Below are 25,392 nucleotides of genomic sequence, written 5' to 3'. Positions count from 1 at the left end.
TGAAGTGGAAAATAAATTTAGATATATCACTTTATAAAAGTTCCTTCTGGATAGTCAGTTTTTATTAGCTATTAAAGACTCTTAACTATGTTTTTATCACACAAAATAAAGTTGACCACTTCACAGTATCATTAAAATATCCCTCTTAAGTTGCAGAAGGGTTCATAGTAGTTTAACAATTTTTATTTCTGGTATGCATTGGGGATGGTAATTCGATGTTTTCCAAATTATATAATATAACTATTCCTAAATGTAGAATGATAAGGTTAGTAATTGTATGGATAAAAATCTCTGGTTTCAAGAAAGCAACAATATTAAAAAGTTCCCTTAAATCAGGAGGGACAGTGTTCCAAAGCTAACTAGAAGCATTCATGTTTCACACTCATCTCAAATATTCCTGTATAGTTTTTCAGGGCTAAAAGGCTATTAATCTTGATGATGTTTATCTTACCAAAAGTGTTCTAAATAAAGGCAGCTTTCTTTTATATTTTTTGGTCATTTATTTAAAATAATAGATAGTATCCAAATATTTATTAAATTTCCACTAACATGGGTGACTTTAAGAATTCTTGATGGCTTTGATTTTTCCCTTCATTGATCTCAGCATTTTTGGTTCAAGAGCAGCTATTTTAGTGTATGATTGTAAGTGCTTAGCAGTGAGTGGAGGGGGGAATTGGAAGGAGGAGGGTGTGTCTACTTCCTTAGACTGCCTCCAGTTTCTACTTACTTACTCACCCACATATTCATTCATTCACTCATTCATTCTTTCTTTCTTTCGCTGGTATTTTACTTCCATCTGGCTAAGAGAACCTCTGATGACTCTTCTACCACATCAGATTTTTTTGTACCACAGTGTGTTGGAAGAAATGGTTTAGGCTACAGCATTAGCAGGTGAAGATCTTTCATTGAGCCTTGTATCACAAAAATCAGTGATTTAGAGACAGATACTGGGGTTCAACCTGAAGATCAGGGAAGCAAAACAGCTGGCCACTAGCTCTCACCTCAAGCTCAGGTAGAAAGGGCTGATCCACACATGAGCTTTTCACCTATCCTCAGACTGCTGCCTCTCCTCAGCTTGGCTGGAGAACCCTGAGACTTCAATGTGGCTGAAGAATTAATGCCTGATACTGAGTCCTTGCTCCTGTCTTATATACCTCTCATGGGATTAAAGATGTGGGCCATACTCTTGTAGGTCTGGGTGGCCTTGGACTCACAAAGATCCATCTGCCTCTTAATCCTGAGTCCTAGGATTTAAAAAAGGCTTTGCTTTCTGAATCCTCAGGCAAGCTTTAATAAATCACAAATAATATATCACTACAGAGCCTGATGACTTGAGTTAGTTCAAGAGTATCAACATAGTTGTCTTCTGACCTCCACACATGTATGCACACACAAACACAAATACATTTAATTAAGTAGCTCATGTGTGAGGTCAACCCGTTAGGATTAATTAGTTGAGTAAATTGACCCAAAGTTTCATGAAAGAAACTTTCCTTTTAGTTGTATCTTAACTTTTTTTTAGGGGAGAAGGGATACTAGTAGTGTATGTTTCTAATATAGTGTTATCATTTATGAGTAATGCTCAGTATGTAGTGATCATCATTCTTTCATTCAGGAGAATGATTCTATCTTCTTGTTAATCTTTTCAGAAGTATTTCACCTTTCATCTCATTAGCTAGAAATAATACAGGTGGCCATTCCTAATTGTTTATCAAAGAAAATGTCATTTTTAGAAAAGTTATCTCAGTCTTTGAGTAGGTTCAATCACTAAATATACTATTCCTACACATGGAGGAGTGAGATGAAAAAAAAGAATAGTAGTGAGGGTACTGTACATATTCCTTCCATTGCAGATCAGATTTTATTAAAAATTAACTTTGTGGAAGTATGTGCATATGTGTGCCGGTTTGGAACCCGGAAGAGGATGTCTTCTTTACTCTCCATTGACTCCTTTGAGGCATCGTCTTTTCCTAAACCCTTGAGCTCATAGTTTCTCAGCCATGCTGGAAGCCAGCAAGCCCCAGCAATTCTCCTTCTCTGTCCTATTCACAAGTGAAGTTACAGACATTCACATGAAACCCTGCTTGTTACATGGGAGCTGCCATCTGAACTGCAATCTTCCTGATTGTGCAGCAAACACCCATAACTACTGAGCTATATAGATCTAGCCTCTGATCAGTTCTTGTTTGTCATTTGCTTGTTTTTCCTGAAGAAAGATGTTTGCATGCTACTTTTTAAATGATAAAAACATTTATATAAAAATAATTTATTTTACGAATGGACTTGCCCATTCCACATGGAGGTATGCTCTCTCAGCCTGGACACATGGGGGAGGGCCTATGACACACTTTGGAGATTCCACATGGGGGGCCTCAACCTCCCTGGGGAGCAGAAGGGCAATGGGGAGGGAGTTGGAAGTTGTTGGGGGTGAGGGAGTAGGGGAGGGAGAGGGAGCTGGGATTGACATGTACAGCTAGCTTTTTTCGAAGTTAAACAAAAATAAAAAATTTTATTTTCTTAATAGATTTCTTTTGTCCAGGTAAGAAATGGATTCCAGAGCCTCCTGGTTTGTTTTTCAGTGTTTCATTTTTTATTTTATTTTAATTTTAAGTAGCTTGTTATACATGTCGATCCCAGTTTCTTCTCCCCTCCCACTGACCCCCCCCCCCCCCCAGCCTCCCACCCTATTGCCATTTCCTTCCACATAGGGGATATGTAGAGTCTGTCATTTCACTCAGGGCAGGGTCCAGGCACTTCCCTAAGAATCCAGGCTGACACACGAAGTCCGTTTATATGCCAGGGATGAACACTGATCCACTGTCCAGGGCCCCATAGGTTGCCTAGTCCTCTTCACTGACTCTCACACTATCCCTAAAACTGATTTAATCTATTTGGAACTATTTTAACAGCTCTCATAGCAAGCATATATTGTTACAAAAGTGTATGTGGATAAATATTTATGTTCATATACTCAATCATTCTGTATCTTGTAGTGTTTTTTCTTTTCTTTCTTTCTTTGTTTCTTTTTTTTTTTTTAAACCAGCTATAAGAATACCTTATTAACCTGAGATGATCTAGAATTTGCTATCTTCTTGTCTCAAGCTCCACTGCGAGGATTCACAGGTGTGTTCTGGTGCCCGAGGGACTAGAATTTGTGAGTTACTATGTGGATGTAGGGAGTTGAATCTGGATCCTCTGAAAGAGTAGCTGGTGCTCTTAATCCCTGAGCCATATCTTCAGTCCCTAGCCCTGAATTCCTGATCTTTCTTCCTGTCTCCTAAGTCCTATGGTATGTGTGATGATGTGTATACTACCATGCATCGACTGTGTATCTTTTTTTTTTTGTCAGTCTGCCCATCCTCAGAATATGAAGTTAATGACCTCATTTTTCAGTCCTTATGTCATTTTTCCCCATTAAATTGGCCAGCAAATACCTCCTGTGGTTAATTCGTGATGGACACAACATTTCTGAATTTGTAAACTGGTTTACTATATTACCCAAATAAGACTTCATTATCTGTGTTTCTTTATTGACCTTATATTTTTGTTATTTCAACTGTCCCTTCTTCATACTGATGTGTTCTCTCTTTATTTTATGTTGTTCCTATCTTACCTCTTCTGACAGTTTGGAACTTCTAGTCTTGAAGTGAATTGAAAGAGTATCTTACGCATAGGATTTAGCTTTTAAAAAGGTGATTGGAAAGTTCCCCTATCCTCCAGTAGTTTAGAAAGTTTGTTGAAAGCTTAAGACTTAGTGTTAGAAATTCTTCACTAAAGAATTGACATTGTATTGGTATGTCATAGAAGCTGTATATGTTATGAGAAAGGTCTGCTCTGTATTTCTAATCCCCCCCCCTTTTTTTTTTAATGAATTCCACACTAAAGTGTGTCCATTATTGGTAGCAATACCACTATGTTCAGGATGAGGTTACCACGTATTAAGCCTTCTGAGGTGATTCTTTGTTGTTGTTTTTTTATATCTTTATTTAAATTAGAAATAAACTTGCTTTACATGTCAATCCAGCCCCCTCTCCCTCCCCTCCTCCCCTGACCCTTCCATCAACCCACTCAGTCCTCCATCCAATTCCCACTCAACTCCCCAGGGAGGGTGAGACCCTCCATGGGGGGATCTCCAGAGTCTGTTATTTCATCCAGGGCAGGGCCTAGGCCCTCCCCCATGTGTCCAGAATGAGAGAGCATCCCTCAATGTGGAATGGGCTCCCAAAGTCCATTTGTATGCCAGGGATAAATACTGATCTAGTACCTGAGGTCCTGTAGATTGCGGACACCTCCTCACTGACACCCACATGCAGGTGGGTCTGGATTAGTCCCCTGCTGGCCTCTCAGCCATCAGTCTGGGATCCACAAGCTCCCCCTTGTTTAGGTCAGCTGTCTCTGTGGTTTCATGAGCCCTCATCACTCTTCCCTCTCTGCCACTGGGTTCCAGGAGTTCAGTTTAGTGTTTAGCTGTGGGTGTCTACCTCTGCTTCCATCAGCCACTGGATGAAGGTTCTAGGATGGCACATAAGGTAGTTGTCAGACTCTTTACTTGGCAAGGGCTTTTAAGGTAGCCTCTCCACTAATGCTTAGTTTGATAGTTGGTGCCATCCTTGTAGATATCTGGAAATCTCACTAGTGCCAGATATCTCCTAAAACCTACAATGGCTCTCTATTATGATTTCTCTCTCCTCTATTCTTCCCCAGACTCAACCTTCCTGTTCCCCTATATCCTCCTCTCCCCTCCTCTTCTCCCCTTTACTTTTCCCCAGATACCTCTCCCGTTCCCCCATCCCTCTTCCCCATTCCCCTTCTCTGGGGTGCCATGTTTCCCAAACTCTCTGACAGTGGGATTGCAGGTTGGCACTCCCCTGATCCATGTCTAAAGTCCATATATGAGTGAGTATGTTCCATGTTTGTCTTTTTGTGACTGGGTTACCTCACTCAGGATGGTTTCTTCTAGTTCCATCCATTTGCCTTCAAAATTCAAGATTCCATTGTTTTTCTTCCACTGAGAAGTACTCCATTATGTAAAAGTACCACATTTTCTCTATGCACTCTTCAATTGAGGGGCATCTAGGTTGCTTCCAAGTTGTGAGGTGAGTGTTAATACTTGTTTCTTTTGTTTAAGCATATATTAAACCATTAGAGCAGTATTCTAGTAGAATATTTAGTAATTCTTTCCTACTTTTAATTACAGTGTGTATTTCTTCCTTCAGAACAACTAGTGGTTCTTTTATATTTTAAGACTTTGCTTGACTTTTATGGTTAGGAGGTATTTGATTTTTGGTTATGGATATTGGAAACCACTTCATTTTCTTATGAATTAAACCCTGTTTTCAATTGGATAGTACACGCTTGCTCCTTTTGACATGCTATTCCTGGCTGCTTTCCATACATTTTGTCTCACTTGTGAAGGTGATATCTTTTCTTTGTTCATTCTTTTCCCTACTACTTGTTAACATTATCTGGTGATAACTCAAGTGATTTATGTAGACATTTAATAACTGGTGCATTTCTCTACTTCACTCTACCTGTCAAGGTTTCTTTGTATTTGACATTTATTTCTCAGTTTGATTATGTGTCCTCAATATGGAAAGTTGTAAAATGTCTGAAATACTTCAGTATCTATGAAAAGTATTTGAAAAGGTCCTAACTGCTTATATATGTGGTAGTAAATATGATCAGTTTTTAGTTATATTTGGCATTAAACTGTAATTTATGAAGCAATCAGTATGTTTTAATTTCTCTTTAAAGAAGGTTATGTTCCAAAATAACGTTTTTACATTACAAGTTTTTGCATATCAGCCTCATTTTGAATAGCTTCAAGTTGTTCACTTAGTGGAAAGAACTGAAGAATCCGGTTTCCTCATTCTGGTATTTGTCTGTGCATATTGGATACATACTGTGTCCAGTTGATGATTATGATTTTTTTTTTGATGTTTTGACACAGTGTTTCTCTCAGTGTAGCCCTAGCTGTCCTGGAACTTTGTAGACCAGGCTGGCCTCGAACTCAGAGATCCGCCTGCCTCTGGCAAGTGCTGGGATTAAAGGCATGCACTAACACTCCTAGGCTATTAAGATTTTAATGAGCCACTTCTGCATTGAAAAAATACCGGCAACAGTGAAGATTTAGGAGACTAAATGGAATGATTACATTGGAAAAACCTGAGTTAAAAAACACAACAAACAAGTTCTTAAAGATGAATTGATGGGTAGATGTGGCCACAAATTCAGGCTACAGAATTTAAGGAGATTACTAACTAGTTACTTGATATGGGAAGCGGTTCCTGTATTAGTTACGTATTTTGATGTTGTAATAGAATAGCAATTCAAAGGAAGAAAGGCTTTGTTTGGGTTACAGTTTGAGCTGCAATTTGTCATGGAATAGAAGACATGGGGGCAGAAACCTGAATTGACAGAGAGTGGATAGGATGCAGAAATTCTACCTCAATAAGGATTTCACATCTTTCCCAAATAGTTCTACCTGCTGAGGGCCAAGTATTCAAACATATGAGCCAGTGGGAGGATATTTTATATCTAAATTACTACACTTAGTTTGTTGACTAAAATAAGTGATAAAGTAACAGTACAAGGTTGTGGTACACACCTTTATTCCCATTACTTAGTATGGAGAGATTTGGATCTCTTAAGTTCAAGGGCAGTTTGGTTTACAGAGTGAGTTCTAGGACAGCCAAGGCTATTATGCAGAAAAGCCCTGACTCAAAAAACAAAACAAGAAAGAAAGAAAGAAAGAAAGAAAGAAAGAAAGAAAGAAAGAAAAGTAGTAGCAGGTTTTGTGATTGGGAGGTGAGAATTGATTTAAGAATATATTGAGTTGAAGTTAACCAAGAGCCAGGAAGAATAGCTAGAAATATTATTGGAATATCAGTAGTCTAACACTGTGTTTTGTCTTTCATTTTTGTTAGAGAAACTTAAGAGATCATAGCTTCAAAGGAGAATCATCCCTTTTTCACTGAACTTAGTCAGGATCTATAATGTACAATAGTCTGCCCTAGCAGCAGTCACAGCAGTAACTTAAAGACCCAAATGAGCTGAGTTTGAGGGCTTTGAGAGGACCTTAGGTCACGTTAGTCAAGAATGTCTCTCATGCCCTTCTAGAACCAAATCCTTTCATCCTACATTTCTCTTGCTTTAGATGGTCCTTTTTATTTTAAATTATACTCTTAGAAGACTATAACAATGAAAAGAAAATAATTTTCTTTGATCCGCAACAGTATCTGGCATACCTTTCTGTCTCTTGGGTAATACATAAAGCCCTGTTTTTAAGGGTCCTACAAAAATAATATTTTCTTCAGCCTGAAGTATTTCTTATTTTAATTGTTGGGGGTAGGGAGATGGGGTGCCCTGTTAATGATCTATTCACTGTATTCCCTTAACAAGTTAAAATAGAAACAAAGCAAAAACCTTGTAGCACACTTACTTTAGTGAACATTGTCATTAGTACTGTAGCTATTCATAGCAGAGTCCTTGGAATAGAGTCAAAACTTATAATAGCCTGTTACTAACATGTACCCCCCACCCCACCCCACCCCCACCCCTGGTTTCTCTGTGTAGCACTGGCTGTTTTTGAACTTGCTCTGTAGATCAGGCTGGCCTCAAACTCACACAGATCCACTTGACCAATTCTCCCAAGTGCTAGGATTAAAGGTGTGTGTACCACCTCGCTCAGTGCTAACATGTAACTCTATGTCCGTCTTCCTTGAATGCAGATAACAGTTTTCCCTATGGACCTACCTTGTTTATATCTTCTGAAATGATTGTTTCTAGGGACAAGCACACAAAATAAAAACCTCAGAATAGTGCCATCTAAAACTGCTGTTTTTGTATTGGAACCATATACAGATTGTTTGAATACCACCAACACTTATTGAATCAAAACATCCTGGATTGGGTTTATAATCCAAATATTGCTTTAAATTAATAATTTTCAAGTAAATAGGAAAAAATTCACACTTTCCATGGAATTGTGAATAGACAGACTCTAAAGCTACAAATGAAGCACTTTAAAGAGAAATTTTAAAAGTTCATTTTATGTTGAGTATAGATTTCAGCCTTCAATTAGAAGTCAAGTTCCATAGGGTATTAGAGCAAATGACATAATTGTGAAATATTGAGTAAGTCCAAACCGTTTAGAACAAAAGTTGATGTTGGTCATAAAGGTATTAAGGGCCTGGATTGGACTTAGGCTCAATTCCTTGCATCCGCACGATAACTTACAGCTGTCTATAATTTCAGTTGTGTGTCGTGTCCATCCGTGTTGTGTCCCCCCTCCCCCAAGGATTTGATGCCCTCTTCAGACCTCTCTAGGTACCAGGCACAGGTACTCATAAATGCCAACAGAATTTGCAGTGCTTCAAACTGCATAAAATTGTGAGGAAAAAAAAATCACTGTAATATTAAGGGCATATCTTAGGTAAACCTTTTTGCTTGAAAACTTTTCTTTTTTGTAGACAAATAAAGAAATTAAGTCTTTGTGTTTGTATATAGTTCTTTTGACTGCAGAAGCCCCTTCTGATATTTGTTCTATACTACCAAGTCATTTTAGCATTGCAGTATTTTGGTGTGATGTACAAATGTTTCTCAATTGTGTCTATGGTTCATCTGTTAATAGGTGTGTGTGTGTGTGTGTGTTTGTTTGTTTGTTTGTTTTGGTTTTTTGAAACAGGGTTTCTCTGTGTAATTTTGGAGTCTGTCCTGGAACTTGCTCTGTTAACCAGGCTGACCTGGAACTCACAGAGATCTGCCTGCTGAGTGCTGGTTTTCCATTTTTTTAATGTATGATTTGAATATATATTCTTTTGCTCAGTGATTTTCCTCTGTCTTTTCTCTTTAGAGATTTGACCCAACCAATGCACCAGTAATTTGGTTTCTGCTTTTAATACTTTCAATCATTATATAAATATGTGACCAAAATGATTTATGCCAGGTTTTTATGCAGAATCTTGACTGCAGATACATGATCTTCCTTTCAGCATTTCTGTGAAATCAGGAAAACTTGGACTGTCTTTTCAAGGCTGTTTCCTTTTAGTTCAGTTGTTGCCTTTGTTTCCTAAGTTCAGAAGGACTGTCTTCTGTCATATATGAATTTCTACTTATAAGCTAGATCAAACTTAATTGACAGTGCATACTGAAAGTGTGATTGCTCTGCCTGCTTCTCTTTCTGTCTAGAGGAAAGGCTGCTTTACTCTCAGGCTACTGGTGCTTCTTAAAATCGGCTATTTTCCATTGCTGTGGAGGTATACTAAAGGGATGGTGAAGACATAAAAATCTGTTTGCTAGACCAAAGAAAGGCCAAGCAGTCTTTGAAGTATCAGATGTTGAACTTGCTTTTGTAGTTAGTTCTCTTTTAGTTTAGCCATTCAGAAATTACTACAAGCCCTAAGATTTAAGAAAGCTACAAATGCAGAGGCTAGCTTGAGTTTCCATGTATGTAATAGACATTTGTGATTGTACATTTAAGCTACTCTTAATCAAATTACTTTTCTCACTTTCCATATAGTGATAGGTAACTGACAGTTTATTCTTATTACTTGAGGGGATCAAACTCATCAAGTGCAGTTTTGTTGTTTTCATGTTGAAATCCAATACTTAATACTTGTTGATAGAATTTCTCTTGATGAAAGTTAGTTCTCTTAGTGCTTACATATAATAATTGCCACCACGAAAAGTAATTATTATAGATTGTTTGAGTATAAATAAAATATGTCTATTAAAGTTGGTTATGTTTTTAAAAATGATTTATGATTTTTTATTACTTTAAAAAGTTTTGTGGAAGTCTGGAAAATTAGAATATATATTTATATATTTGTGTAATGTTTTCAGAGTATTGTAGAGATTTTTTGTTTATTTAACTTTAAATTTATACCAACTCTATAATACTTGCTTATCTTTTTCAAATTTGTTTGTATGTTCAATATAATTTTTGCTAAACTAGGTATGTCACTAAGTGTTCTTAAATTTTAAAAAATTTATTTTAAGTGCTGATGTTAGCATGTATTTTATATATGCTTGTAGTACGTTTAATGTTGCCTGAGAAATTAAGCAAATTGTATGTATACATTTTAAAGGAAAAATCATATTTTATATTTGAATATGGGCTAATTATAAGGCACCTAAGTACAGTTACTTGAAGAATCAGTGAAGGCAGGTAGTTTTATCCTTCATGACAGTTTCTATAATGAAAGTTTTGCTTGCAAAAGTTTGTTTCACTTCGAGATAAAAAGTGCCTGGACAGTAAGTACTATTAGACTTGCTTGGACTTAACATTCTTAAAAATGGCGATACAGAGGTGGAGATGGAAGTCAGTTGATTGGGTGCTTGCCTGGCACTCAGGAGACTCTAGGTTTGCTTCCCCAGAATTTTTCCAAAAAAGAAATTAATAAAATATATGTTGTATTTAAATTGCTTAATAACACTCCCTATTTACTTAGATACTTAAAATCTAAAGCCTTTTCATAAATAAAATGATACATAGGGTAACTTGATGAGATTGATTCTTCCAGTTATCTACTCTGACCTGTTTCAAGACAATACCCAGTAGTAAACATATCTCAGTTATGAGCGAGCAGTAAATGGCCAAAGTAATTCTCATTCACTATTTTTGGAACATACTTGAAAAATATTTTAAGATCTATTCATAGGATAAATGTTTTTTATGCATTGACTTTCTTCTTTCCTTTGTTTGCAGCATTTTCAGTTAGCTCTGGTTGACTGTAATCCCTGCACTTTGTCCAATGCTGAAAGTAAGTATTAAATACTTATCGATATATCTGTAAAGATCAGTTTGTTAAAATTGATGACAGTACTTACTATCATGTTAACAAATGCTGGGCGCTTTATTTCTTCTAGAATTATTGAGTGTAACTATTGTCTGCTACGGCTACTTGTACATATAGAATTGTCACCAGTTTGTCTGAAACAGATAGGTAGTGAAATGGTCTGATGAATAAGGTTGATTTTAAAAAATGATTTAAATGGATTACAAATAGTGTTTGCCAGTCATTTAGCAGATATGCAAAAATTAATGTGGGAGCTCACTATGATATGTGACGTTAAAATTATTAAAAATACTTTGACATTATTGTAGTTTGATACGTCATGCACAAAGTTTGAGGTGACATTTTTCAGTTAATTAAAGAAGAATGATGTTGTGATGTGTGTTTTGATCCGGTGGTTTTCTGTTTTTGTATAAATTTCTTTCTAGGAGCTGATGGGCTGATATGTTTATCACTGTATATGTTCTAATGTATTCATGCAGTATACCTTAAAGTAACTAATAGATAATTGAAGAGTTATTTTTATTTTGATGTAGATTTTTAAATTTTTGAAAAATAAAACTAACACTGCATGAAAATTTCAAGTTATTCAGTGGATTTGGGGTTCTCCTTTTCTTTATCTTGCCCCATCTCTTCCTCCTTAGTATTCTTTCCTTGTTAAGGGAGAAGTGGAAAGAGAACAGTTAAACATTCTGTGCAGAGAAAGCAAAGAGTTGAGCACGTCTAGCACCCACACCCCAATCTTCTTTTGTTTAGACAGCAGTATAGAAATGTGTTAGTGAAAAGTAGCTTCAGGGTTTTAGATTAGTGAGAAATTGTAGAATTTTTAATATAATACGGATTGACAGCTTGAGCAAGCTGCAGTGGTAGCTCTGTCATGGAGCATACTCACCCCTCCACAAAAGAAGTCTAAGTTATAAATAAGTAAAGTGAGCTTTGAAAACAGTTTCTCTAGGAGAAATGCGTCAAGCAGTATTTATTTAAGAAGTGTAAGTTGCAGTTTATCATTTGAAAAGCAGAGTCATAGTGATATGAGACTTTTCATTGTAAGATTGTCTTGGGATAAAATAGTTTCTTTCTGGTATTACTTTTGTAATACCTAGTTTAGAATGGTAGTATATAACGCCAATTAGCTGTTGATGTTTTAGACAACAGTATAGAAAAAAAATGTTCCTGGTAAGAAGTTTCAACACAATAAGGAAATTGACAACTGGAATTCTCTACAAGAGTAGATAGTGAAGAATGGTCAAAAACTCTTCATTCCCTTCTGTTTAACTTATAATTTATTACTTTTGTGTTTTTCATTTTCTAAATATATTTTAATTTTCACATATCTGATGTTTAACATAATATAATAAAACTATCACCCCACATTATTTGAAAATTCTCTATATGTTTTGCTTTGTTCTCTTACCTTGCTTGTATGACATTGTTCACCTAGTGTTGAGGCATCAAGAATCACCCACAGAAATGAATAAAAAGGCAGCCTTTCAAACTTTGCCCATAGTGTCAGAGTTGTAAATTCAAAAGTCTACATTGATAACAAGCCTCCCTCAACACTTAATGACATCTTTGGACCTTATTTTTACAGAGTTACATAAACTCTCAAGAGTCCTTGAAATCCAGGTAAACACACGCACGCACGCACGCACGCACGCACGCACGCACTCAGGCACGTGTATCAGGAAGATGGGAAAATAAAAGCCAAGCGATTTTCCTCTTCTTTTCAACATTTTTGTTTATGATGCAATCTAACTCTGAAGGACTTAAAAAAATTAACCCGTCAACCCCCTTGTTACTACCATATACTGGTCTATAACTTTAATAAGTGTTGTTTCTGTGTAATATAACCCTGAAATGTAAGTTTTAATTTATGTATTGTTGACTTATGTATACTTACTTGCTATAACTATTATACTAATAATAGTTAGCGATTTTTACTTTCATGATGACCAACAGTGGCTACATATAGTTTATTCTGTTTCTTCAGTATGATTGTATATTTTTTATTAAAATCAAATAAATGTTATGTTCCTATCCTTAAAACTGTAATATAAGCCATGCTTGCTTATTTTCTGTTTTGTTATCCTTTCCTAATTTTCTCCAAAGTTTTCTGTATTGTTACTGACTGGGTTTTGTTTTCTATCGTCCTTTGCAGTTCAGTTTCACATTGCCCACTTATATGAAACTCAGGTAAGTGCTTTAATCTCACCCAAATCAAAAAGAAATATACGGTGTCATGTATATATCATGCACTAATGAAATTAATTGTATTCAGTTCACTTAATGCATTATGTTATGCATTTATACTCGTTTACTTGCTTCATCAGCGGGTATACAAGTTTTTAAATGATACTATCAGTCACTGTGTGTGTGTCAAGTAGCATTTTGTTTCATCTCCAACTAATTTGTGTTTAAGGCCAGACAGCAATGACTCATGCCTTTAATCCCAGCATTGGAGAGGCAAATCATGTTTATCCCTGTGAGTTTGAGGCCATGCCAGTCTACAGAGTGAGTGCCAGGACAGCCAGAGCTTACACAGGGAAACCCTTCCTTTAAGCACCAAACAACCCCCTCCCAAATGTGCTTTTTCCTTTTTAAGCTATGTTTACCTAATTTTTATTAAGAGACTTTATTTAATCTTTTATATGTTGATTTTGTTGTTGTTGTTTAGAACCCATATTTCTCATCTTTGCCCTCTTTATGTGTGGGTGTGTAAGTGTGGTGTTTGTATAGGTAACACGGATTCTCTTTGGCCTTAATAAAAACTTAGAGTCAAGATATTGGGGTTAATGCTGAAGATCAGAGAAGCAAAGCAGCCAACCGCTAGGAATGCTCAGGCTGATCCCCGGAACCTCAGACTGCCCCTGACTGGCTGCACTGTTCTCAGACTCCTTGAGTGCCTGCCTCTTCCTCCCTTATATTCCTCTCTAGTGCTGGGATTAAAGGCGTGGGAGCCCAAGTACTGAAATCATCTTTGTGTGAGCTCTGTTTCTCTTTTAGACTGGATCGATTGAGTTCAAGGCCCAGTCTTGAACTCACAGATATCGTCTACCTTTGACTCCCTAGTGCCTGACTTCTAAGGCTGACTAGTGTGGCTAGTTTTGTACTCTGATCTTTAGGCAAGCATTATTTGTTAGACCATAAACAAAATATCACCACATGTGTAAGTGTGCGTCCCTTGTTAATACGTTTGCCTGCTTGCCTATCTGAGTTGTGTGCACATGTATGTGTTCAGGTGCCCTTGGATTTATAGGCTGTTCCATCTGATGTGGATGCTATGAATGGAATCCCCGTCCTCTTCAACAGCAATAAACACTCAACCATCTCTCCAACTTATTTTAAATTTAAAGTTTTATTGTTTTGAGAAACGATATCACAGTGCAGTCTAGGTAATTTGTGCTGTTTTGTCATGTTCACTGAATTCACTTAATGCAGTTCTCATTGTTTTGTATGTAATATGAGGCAAAAAGCCAACGTTGTTTCTTGTTGTGGTGCAAATATATTTTTGAGTATGTCATTGTTTTGTATTTCTAGTTTTTGGGTGTGTAGTAGCATTGAGATAGTTCACAAGGTATAATCTTTCTAAGGTATAAATCTGATTGTATTTGTTGAAATAGCTCATTGTCTCCATTATATTATTATAACGCAGGCAAATGATCAGAGTTCTAGTATTCTAACCATTTGTACATTTTTCTCCAAAACATGCTATCACTATTTTTTGTTTTTCTGTCTTCAGTCTTCAAGCTACATTGTAGTCCCAAACATTTCCATTACGTATTAGATGTTCAACGAGTACTTTTTTACTGAAGCAATTAGATTCAATATACTTCAGTAACTGCCTACTCAACCTTTGAAGATTAAATAAATAGAAGTTTGGTTAATAAGTGCCGATAATCTTACCCTGCAGTTGTCTAAAATGTTCCCTCAATTTTGAAATAATGTGTTTTATATATAGTGTAGTTCCTTAGTTGTTTTCAATGCTGTTTATTAAATTCATTTGATTCTTAGAATGATTCTGTAGATAGAAAAATTAGACATTACCTTTTATATTAATTTGTAGATGTTAGATCATAGTGTAAGTGATTTGCTAGCCAGTTTTGTATTTTTCTCTATTGTTTTTAAGATTTATTTCACTCAGGCAGTTAAATGGTAGCATAGTAATAAAAATAAAAGCCACTGCAACCTATTGTTCTACAAAGTATAATTTAAATGCACTGTTTGCAAGCTTTTCATTTTTAGCCTTTCCTCTTGTTTTGAAAGTGTAGCTTTAAACTTTGTTGTGATAATAGCTTTTAGTCATGTTGAAACTTTGAGGAAAGTGTTGTGGGTAAATTGTTGCATTTAGAGGTTTGCCTATGGAACTTGAAAATACTGTAAGCATTATTATACTATATTTATGGGTGTTGTGATATATTTGAAATTGTAGGTGTTATATTTGCGTAAGATTTCATATTCTGGAAAGTATATGTTTATAACTTATGTTCTAATTACATTTGTGCCTGTGATTTTATTATAGCATTCTTTTTTGCATGTGTTCTACACTATCAAGTTTCTTGGAAGCTTGTTTCTAAGCAGACAGATTTTACACTAGAAAGAGACTACTCTGGTTGTGTTAATGTTTTTAAGTATATTTGAGATGATTTTCATTATTAAATAATTTGAGATGGTTTTAGCTATTAGCAAATACTTAAAAGGTCACATTTTAATGATACTTTGTTATAGTGGGTATTATTACTAGCATTAGGTACATGGAACATTCCTTTTTTAACCTGTTTAGTGTTAAAAAGAAATATTCAGTAATCAAATCAGTACTTTTTACTTTCATCTAGGTTTTTAAAATGTGCCAAAGAAGAATAAATATTATATAGTTCTTTAAATATTATTGGTTTTATTTTTCTCTAAATTTCTTTTTCTGTTTTTTAGAGGAAGTATCATTCTGCAAAAGAAGCTTATGAGCAACTTTTGCAGGCAGAAAACCTTTCTGCACAAGTAAAAGCAACTGTCTTACAACAATTAGGTAAGTACTTGTGTGTCTTAATGTGTTTTCCTGTATATTTTGCAGAGTTGATAAAAATTGGAACCGTCTGTCAAGCTTTTACCATCTTCGTCTAACTAATGCTGCCGGGTGCGTGTGTGCGCGTGTGCGTGTGTAGTATTTTTTTGTGTGTGTGTAATTTTAAGTCAGTTGAACAGATCTATTGTTATTGACTATACATAATGAATACTTTGCCTGCTGTATTAGTTACTTTTGTTACTTTATACAAAGCAACTTGTATAAAGGAGGATTTATTTTGGTCTTATGTCACCAGAAGGATAAGAATCTATCATGTCATGGCAGGGAAACATGGAAGCAGGCATGTGTGTTGGGAGGAATAACTGAAAGCGCACATCTCCAAACATAAACCAAAATCAGAAGGGGCAGGTAGGGGAGGGGGGGACAGAGAGCAAGAGCATTAACTGAGAATGATCACAGGGAGCTTTTGAAAACTCAAGCCTACTTCCTACAAGGAAACCATACCTCCTAATCCTATCCAAACAGTGTCATATACTGCGGGCCAGATATTTAAGTGCCCAAGACTCTAGGGCTCATTTCATTCAAACCACCAAACATTCGTATGAAACCTTTGGTTTTACCTGTTAGCTATTAGAATTTTATTGAAACTGTCTATATTTTTAAGAATTATAAGCATATCAAAATACTTAGTGTTTGAGTAATGTGAATTTTTACTTTTAGATTTAAATATGTTGCTAGTACAATGAAAATGTTTTGGGTTTTTAGGTAAGAGAAAACCAAGTGTGGTGCCTTCAAAATTATTTATCAGTTAATTGTTTAAATGTAAGAAATAGATTGGAGGCCGGGCATGGTGACTCAAGCCTTTAATCCCAGCACTCCTGGGAGGCAGCACCAGGTAGATCTCTGTTAGTTCAAGACCAGCCTGGTCTACAGAGTGAGTGCCAGGATAGACTCCAAAGCTATACAGAGAAGCCCTGGCCTGTGTGTATGTGTGTGTGAGAGAGAGAGAGAGAAAAGGAGGAAGGGAGGGAGGGAGAGATTGGTTTTAATGTAAAATATATTTGGTTAAATTTCAAATGTCATTGGTTCATGTGCTATAGACTACAAAGAACAAAACTAATTTTATAGAGTGATTGAAATGTGCTCTACTGGCAAGCTTCAATTGATATTATGCATTTCAAAGATTTAGAATATAGTAGTCTATGGTGTCGTTTTTGCTTGGTTAGCTACTTAAATTCTTTCTTTTTTTAATTTTATAATTTATGTGTATGGTCGTTTTCCTTATATCTATGTCTGTGTACGTATGATATGTTTCCTTCCAAGTTCTGATGATGTCATCAGGCTGAGCTTACATACCTTGAATCCCAGCATTTGGGAGGCAGACAGATCTCTGAGTTCACCTAGCCTAGGTTAAAAAACAACCCCCCCAAAAAACGAAACAAAACAAAAAAAAAAACAACCCAGCAATCATCTCATCCCTGGAATTAGTTTATAGAAGCTGGGAATTAAACCCAGGTTCTCTTAAACAAACATCTAGTACTCTTTTATTTTTTCAAACTTTCTGTGTTCACTTTTCACCTGAGCTCCTCATAAATACTGAGGGGTATTCATTTATGTAACAGACATACATATACCCACCAGCAGAATCAAACATGTTAACATTGATCTATGTGTGCTTCAAAAGTCTGCTTTGAAAAATGCCTCTAGAGGTGAAGTACCACAGCTCAGCTAAGCAGCCTCCCAGAAAACAATGTGGGGGGAGGGGGAGTGCTGCCCTCAGTTCTTTGCCTCATAAATGGTGCTGTGGTGTGCACCTTCACACACAAAGTCTCTCTGTGCACGCTTGTGAGGCCTCTACTGGGGCAGATCCCAAGGAAAGGAAGTGCTGGCTACAGTGGTATATGCACATTCCGTTTTATAGGTATTTCCAGATCAAACAGCCTCACAGATGAAACCAGTCTTACAGACACAAGACTCCACTAAACAGTTGTGGGTACACATCCCATGGAACTATCTCCAAAACAACATCTAGTACTCTTAACAGCTGAGCCATCTCCAGTCCCCTGATCACATTCTTTAGAAAAGTTTATTAGGTATTTTGTGGTAGTAAGTATTTGGATACAGTTTTCATATAGTTCTGTTTTTCAAAATTAAGTGAATTTGTTTTTTTTTGCCAGGGAGGTGGGATTGTGCATGCATCTTAATCAGAACTGTCATTAGTTATGCACTTTCATATTTATTCCTTGGAAGTAAATATAGAACCAATAGAATGTTTTGGACACTCTTTATACTTAATTTTTATGTGGAATAGTATGTATTATATTCCCATGTTCTTTGTATTAGTAGATAATACAGTCTTGTTATTTATTATTTTGATCGATAATGTATACATTTAGAGTGGACATTTTCAATTAATGGTAGATTTGTGGATTTATCTAGAATTTAATTACTATGTGTTAAGTGATTATTTTTAAACTTTTAATTTCTTTTAAAAGCTGTTCATCTCTTAGGCATTACCTTCGTACGAGAAAGACTTTCTTATTGCAAGAATTAGTAGTTCTAAAATACCACAATGTGTTTTCTGAAGTAGATCAATAATACATTGATGGAAAAGGTTATTTTTGTTAATTTTCTGCTTCATATTCTTAAAAATGAAAGTATGTTAATGTCTTAAAGGTTGGATGCATCACACTGTGGATCTCCTGGGAGATAAAGCCACCAAGGAAAGTTTTGCTATTCAGTATCTCCAGAAATCATTGGAAGCAGATCCAAATTCTGGCCAGTCCTGGTATTTCCTTGGAAGGTAAAATTTAACCAGAGAATTAGATTTTGCTGTTGATAGTTATAGCTAAGAGATTTTAATTACAACCTCAAATGTTAGCATACATTTATACCTTGAACATTATATTTCCTCTTTTTAATACATTATAATAAAGATTCCTCAAAGGTAAATGATAGAAGAAAGCTTTTAACTATAATATTTTTCTCATAGCCTGTCTTCTTTAGAAGACATTTCCTATTTTAATTTTTCATTTAACCTGAATTGTTGCTAGTTTTTTAAAAAGGTCCTATCACACACTACTGTTTTCAGTGAACTGCTTGTGTGCCATTCCTCATGAGTGCTAGCATTTGATACGTAGCAGACCTCAGGTCACACTTTCACTTGTTAATGATACTTACAGACTAACCATTATTACATTAGCATTTTTATAAATAAAAGAGTATTTGCCTTTTATTATTTAAGAAAAGAGAAATTCATTAGCTCTTACTAAAAACATGTGGTTTTGGGGTCTTGAACTCTATTCTGTCTGTAAAACTGGAGGTCAAGATAAAAAAGCAGAATGTGAAGGATCTTTGTTCAACTCTTCAGTATTGTAATCTTGGAAGTGGTATGGCTTATACTTATTTTAATAGATTGAATCATTACAGTATACTTTAGCACACTTAAGAAAGACTATAATACAATTTTGATTTTCTAATTGTCATATATTGCAATTGCCTTCAGTATATATACCCATGTACCTAGCTGTTAGCATAATATATTTTTAAGAGTTTTTGCTTTGATGTATAACCCTTTTTAAGCAAATAAATATAATTTGTTTTGGTGTTGATGGAATTTTCTTAACCCCCCTTCCCTCTTCTTCTCAGGTGCTATTCAAGTATTGGGAAAGTTCAGGATGCGTTTATATCTTACAGGCAGTCTATTGATAAATCAGAAGCAAGCGCAGATACATGGTGTTCAATAGGGTAAGACTTTGTCTAAAATTAATATTGGCATAAAAGATGGTTTCGTCATGTAATTTACTTTGTAATAAAAATCATGCTATACAACCAGTTATTCTTAGTTAACTTACTTTTCCTTCATTTCTCTTTTTAGTGTGCTCTATCAACAGCAAAATCAGCCTATGGATGCTTTACAGGCCTATATATGTGCTGTACAATTGGACCATGGCCATGCTGCAGCTTGGATGGATCTAGGCACTCTCTATGAATCCTGCAACCAGCCTCAGGATGCTATTAAATGCTATTTAAATGCATCTAGAAGCAAAAATTGTAGTAATACCTCTGCGCTTGCAGCACGGATTAAATATTTACAGGTAAAATTTTTAAATAGCGATTTTTTTTAAAGCCCCATTTTCCCCCAGAACATTCAGGCAGGAATAGGGTGGCTGGAAATTTTGTCTAGTTGTCTTTGGATGTCTATAATCTGTTTCCATATTTTGTAAACATACCATAGCTTTATAATATTGTCTTACTTTTCATTTTAAGTGAGATAAGCAATATTTTTAAATGCTCTTTTGCACTTTGATGCATGTTAATTTGTGTAAGTTTTTTTCAGTGTACTGTCTACATTTTTAAGTTGTCATAGCATTTTAAGGAAAAGAACACAAACACTGTCTTTCACTCTTGCTTCAAGTTTCACGAGAAGACAGCTAATGAGGACCCTGGAAACAGCCTAGTTATGTTTTAATTCTCACAAAGGTTTATATTCTGGTTACCCTCCTTATACTTAGTATCTTTCTAAGGCCCCAAATTTAGAATCTATTTTCTTTAAAAAAAAAAAAAAATAGCACTTAGAAAGATTTAGTGGACTTAACTCTTACTCAAGTAGGCTTGTGTTAAATTTGCTTTTTACATAATTTTTCCTAGGCTCAGTTGTGTAACCTTCCACAAGGTAGTCTACAGAATAAAACTAAATTACTTCCTAGTATTGAGGAGGCATGGAGCCTACCAATCCCCGCAGAGCTTACCTCCAGGCAGGGTGCCATGAACACAGCACAGCAGGTGAGAAGTTGGGTTATGTTCTGCAGGTGCCCAGCTTTAAGGGTTCTTTACAATCTGTAGTATTCAAGCTTATTTTAAGTAAGCATAGCAGGCTTTTTTAAAATGAATAATAAATAGCCTTTTCATTGAAGTGCTAAGGGAATTTAGATAAAATAAAAGTCCCTCTGGTACGGGAATAAAAATCTGGGGTCACCAACTTAGAACCTTTATGCATTTTCATGATTTTGCAAGATTTCTTAAATAATGTTGCAGTGGTTTATTTCATTTTTCAAAGAAGATTTTCAAAGGAAGGTACACATTACTCCATTGATGATGATTCATTGATTTTTGACTTTAAATAATTGCAGAGATGTCCACATAATTTTGAAAAGTATACAGCTTGTATAATTTTATAATTTGAAGGAATGAAGTAAGAATATATAGCACCCTATTTTTGTCTTCCTTCTGTGATTCTTAGGCATGTAAACCTCATCATCCAAATACTGAACCTGTGTTAGGCCTCAGTCAAACACCAGTTTCACAGCAGTCTATTCCACTACACATGATTCCTCCTAGCCAAGTAGATGACCTGTCCAGTCCTGCCAAGAGGAAAAGAACATCTAGTCCAACAAAGGTATATGTCCTAGAGAAATAGAAAATCCCAGTCAAAAAAAGGGAGCTCCAACTGCCCTCTAATTGTGCAGTTTGAACATTTCCTGTCCTTTACTTTAAATCTGTGGACATCAGAAGAATAAAAGGTTTGAGTTTTCCCTTCCCAAACTCTTAACAATCATATTAAATAAAATAGGGATAGATTTGCATTCATCAAATCATTTTATCCATTTCCCTGCCGTTAAGGTATCAGCACACTTTTCATCATCACTTTTTACCAACATTGAAGCCTAGTGGATAGTGTGGTATTATAGGCTAGTCATTTGGGCCATAGTTTATGGGTGGGCTTTTTTTTTGGGGTGGCTTATTACATAATCAGCATTTTAAGAAAAATTAATATCAAGTTTAATGTGCATATAAATTATTTTTAATGAATTTAATATCTTTTCATATGTAAATATTCTACTTCATAGTCATTTAGCCTTCGTTAGTCCTTAGTTATTGTTAGTCTATTCCTTAACCAAATATTCTTTAATGTTTCTTTTTATCAATTTTCCTCAGAATACTTCTGATAATTGGAGTGGTGGCCATGCTGTGCCACATCCTCCAGTACAGCAACAAACTCATTCATGGTGTTTGACACCACAGAAATTACAGGTATGTTAAATATGTTGTAAAGAAAAATTATGTAACACAAATCGTGAACTGTTAGTAATTCTCAAAGTTGAATGATAGGAAACTGAGGACACAACATTTACCAGAATAATGAAGATAATTCTGTTTTGTTCCCCATTTGCTTCTCTTTTTGGATAAGCCAATGTATTCATATGTATAAAGTATCAACATAGATTACATAGGATAAAATCTTCTTTCAGCTTCTATTCTAACTTACTGATCCCCTCCCCTGCAATAATTCTCTGATCTTGTTTCTTACCTGTTTTTGCAGAGATGTATTATGTATGTCCAAGTTATTTAACTTAAGTATGGTCACTCATGGTCCAATGAAAATTTTCAGAAATAAACCCCTGATAAATTTTTAAATTATAACACCCTAGTGATATAATGAAATCCCACTCTATACTACCAGTGACATCAATCATCTCGTTTTCCAATGTGTTCAGACTGTTACATTAATCACTTAGTAGCCATCTCATTTATCAAAACAACTGTTTTAGTATGACCACAAACCACAAGAATAATGATACCAACATGTGCAGAATACCAAAGAGAAGCTGCACAGTGCTTCCTCTAAGTGAACAGGTAAAGTTTTTTTTACTTACTAAGAGAAAATACAGAAAGAAGATCATATGCTGAGGGTACTAAGGTCAATGGAAGGGTTACATTCTTACCTGAAGTTGTGAATGAAGAGACATTAATACTAGTTTTACCATCAAGCCTAATGCCTCCCAAGCTATCGCCATAATATCATGTTAGGACTGAAAAGGGATTAAATTGTAAATTTAGCTTTTCTTGTTTTTTAGAAATCCACTAGGGGATCTTAAAAGATGCCACCTCTATTACTGTCCTTTATAGACCTCAAATCAATATATAGCCTACTTGCTATATGAACAGATGATATTTCTTTATATATACCATACTATTGTCTAAGTTGATCATTAATTTTAGATTTTCATTGTGTCTTCAAACTTTTCCTGTTCCAATCAATTTAAGCTTGAAGCATTTCTGTATCAACATGGAAAATTGCTGTATTAGTACAATTTCATGCCCCTCTCTCCCAAAAATCACATCATAATAAGCCATGTTTGGATGAATACTTAGTTCTTCCTTTTGCTTCTTAAACTTTTTAAAAGACCTAAAGATTGTTGTTGATCAGAAATCAGTGTCTAACCTGATAGTGGTTCTGAGTTTTTCTAATTGTTTCAGATAAAGGTTTCGCAGATTTGTTAGCTTTCTTATCTTTTTTTTTTTAGATATGTCTTCAATTATATTCTCCCTTTTTTTCTCTAGCATTTGGAACAGCTCCGTACAAATAGAAATAACTTAAATCCAGCACAGAAACTAATGCTGGAACAGCTAGAAAGTCAGTTTGTCTTAATGCAGCAACACCAAGTATGTATAGCACTTTCCTCTAAAATTTGATATAATTTTGTGTACTTATTGTTGACTGTAGCATCGTTTTAGAACTCACCCATACTCATGTCTGCTTATATGGTAGAATTTTGTGATCTGTGCTAATTAAAATACCAGGAAGTGGAGTTTTTAAGAAACGAACAGCTAATGCTTTATTTTAAGCATTTTGTTGTTGTTGTTGTTACTTAATTCCATGGTATTTCATTTGTAGTTTTGTAGCTATACTAAACCTAGTTAAGGTTTTATATGTCTCCAACTTTTTCATTAAATTTTTCTGTCATTATTATTAATTATTTACTCAGGGACTTGTAAATGTTACAGGAGCTAACACTGTTGCTAAGCTGTAACCCTGCCCTGCCTTGCCCTCCATCCCAACAGCAACCACAACCCCCACCCAACACACACAGACAAGGTCTAACTAAGTTGATGTTGAAGTTTAGATCCTTTTTGCCTCAGTCTCAATACGTGGGATTACAGGCTTGCACCACTCGACTCAGTATAAAAACATGATGTTCCTTGAAGAATTATGAATTCTTGAGTTTTCCATAGGTTTCAGCTGCCTTTTTTTTATGTCATTACTAACAAGATGTTTCCCTAACATGAAACTTACTTCTGCTTTTCCTGGACAGCTTGCATATAAATAAACAGGCTTTTGTTTTGTTTTTGAAGTTGATAGTTTTTGACCTAGAGAAATGAAATGTTGGTCAGATCAGAGCCCATTATTGTTTATTTTTACATTCTGAGTCTCTCCTGTGGACTGTACAGATTACATTTATTTGCTTTTCATTTGTTACCTGCAGATGAGACAAACAGGAGTTGCGCAGGTACGACCTACTGGAATTCCTAATGGGCCAACAGTTGACTCATCACTGCCTACAAACTCAGTCTCTGGCCAGCAGTCACAGCTTGCTCTGACCAGAATGCCTAGCGTCTCTCAACCTGGAGTCCGCCCTGCCTGTCCCGGACAGGCTTTGGCCAATGGACCCTTTTCTGCAGGCCATGTTCCCTGTAGCACATCAAGAACACCAGGAAGTACAGACACTATTTCCATAGGCAATAATCACGTAACAGGAAGTGGAAGTAATGGAAACGTGCCTTACCTGCAGCGAAACGCACCCACTCTACCTCATAACCGCACAAACCTGACCAGCAGCACAGAGGAGCCGTGGAAAAACCAACTCTCTAACTCCACTCAGGTAATAGAAAGTCTAACTGCTTTGGTTGACTTCTCATATAATAGTTTGCCTTTATTTGGTTTGTACACGTTAATTATAATTAATTATATGGCCGGCCCTGCAATGTCATTGTTATGTTTCAATTCAGCATTTATGCATATATTTTCTTTCCTTGATAATATTTCCACAGATGGAGATAATCTGGGAGATTTACCAATAAAGAAGAAAATAAATTGCAATCCACTTATAATTTATGGTGGCATCATAAGCAAAATGCCTCACTTTATAGTAGTAGATAGTGTATATAGATAGAATGAGTATAAGAAGAGACTAAAATGACAAAATGGAGTGTGAGAAAGAAGAGTCTATTTTTAAAATATCTTGATAAGGTAGAAGAGCAATTGAGACTGGGTAAGAATACAAAGGGGTGGGAACAGATTGGGAAAAGAATTCAAGATTGAACCATGAGGTTCTTTTGTAATTTGGCAAGAAATTGAAGAGGTATTGGGCATTGAGGAGAATGTGAGCCATATCTTACATGTATTTATCAAATAACGCTGTCAGATCCATGTCTTAGTTGGTGAAGATACATTGTGACTGTGGGGAGAAACATTATGTACACGTAGCTTTAGGCATGGTCACGGGTACATAGCACGTATTGGGGTTAAAAGAGCTGAGAGGAAGGAGATGCTGTCTGTTTGGATTCTGGTTGTGCCCCGGAGATGGCTTCTCACGTAAGTGATTTCTCCCTCAATAAAATATCATATGACATCCCTATTTTGTGTAGCTTAATAATTCCACGATTTGTGACCATTCCAATTTTTATAAAAGAAATGTGGGGAGCATGGCAGCATACAGGCAGACATGATAGCTGAGAAGAGTTCTACATCCAGATCCATAAACAGCAAGAAGAGAGCTACTAGGTCTGGCTTGTGCT

The 25,392-nt window shown here is 35.7% G+C and overlaps 1 protein-coding gene across 14 annotated transcripts in view; it reads left to right on the top strand.

Annotated features, from left to right (window-relative positions):
• Positions 1-25,392, top strand: part of Kdm6a (lysine demethylase 6A) — an 87,717-nt gene that overhangs the window by 36,904 nt on the left and 25,421 nt on the right. For 3 of the 14 annotated variants that reach the window (XM_040733678.1, XM_040733677.1, XM_040733688.1), the window contains 11 exons: positions 10,709-10,763; positions 12,955-12,989; positions 15,723-15,816; positions 18,490-18,616; positions 19,462-19,560; positions 19,691-19,910; positions 20,464-20,598; positions 21,056-21,211; positions 21,751-21,846; positions 23,158-23,259; positions 24,081-24,476. In XM_040733678.1, coding sequence (XP_040589612.1) covers positions 10,709-10,763; positions 12,955-12,989; positions 15,723-15,816; positions 18,490-18,616; positions 19,462-19,560; positions 19,691-19,910; positions 20,464-20,598; positions 21,056-21,211; positions 21,751-21,846; positions 23,158-23,259; positions 24,081-24,476 — 1,515 coding nt within the window. The remainder of the gene's footprint in view (positions 1-10,708; positions 10,764-12,954; positions 12,990-15,722; positions 15,817-18,489; positions 18,617-19,461; positions 19,561-19,690; positions 19,911-20,463; positions 20,599-21,055; positions 21,212-21,750; positions 21,847-23,157; positions 23,260-24,080; positions 24,477-25,392) is intronic. The other 11 variants (XM_040733680.1, XM_040733683.1, XM_040733681.1 and 8 more) reach the window with 6 other exon arrangements.

Source organism: Mesocricetus auratus, unplaced genomic scaffold (genome assembly GCF_017639785.1).
Source record: "Mesocricetus auratus isolate SY011 unplaced genomic scaffold, BCM_Maur_2.0 Super-Scaffold_100033, whole genome shotgun sequence".
NCBI lineage: Eukaryota > Metazoa > Chordata > Mammalia > Rodentia > Cricetidae > Mesocricetus > Mesocricetus auratus.
The sequence above is the reverse complement of the archived record's forward strand: the minus strand, read 5'-3'. Positions and strand labels throughout refer to the sequence as shown.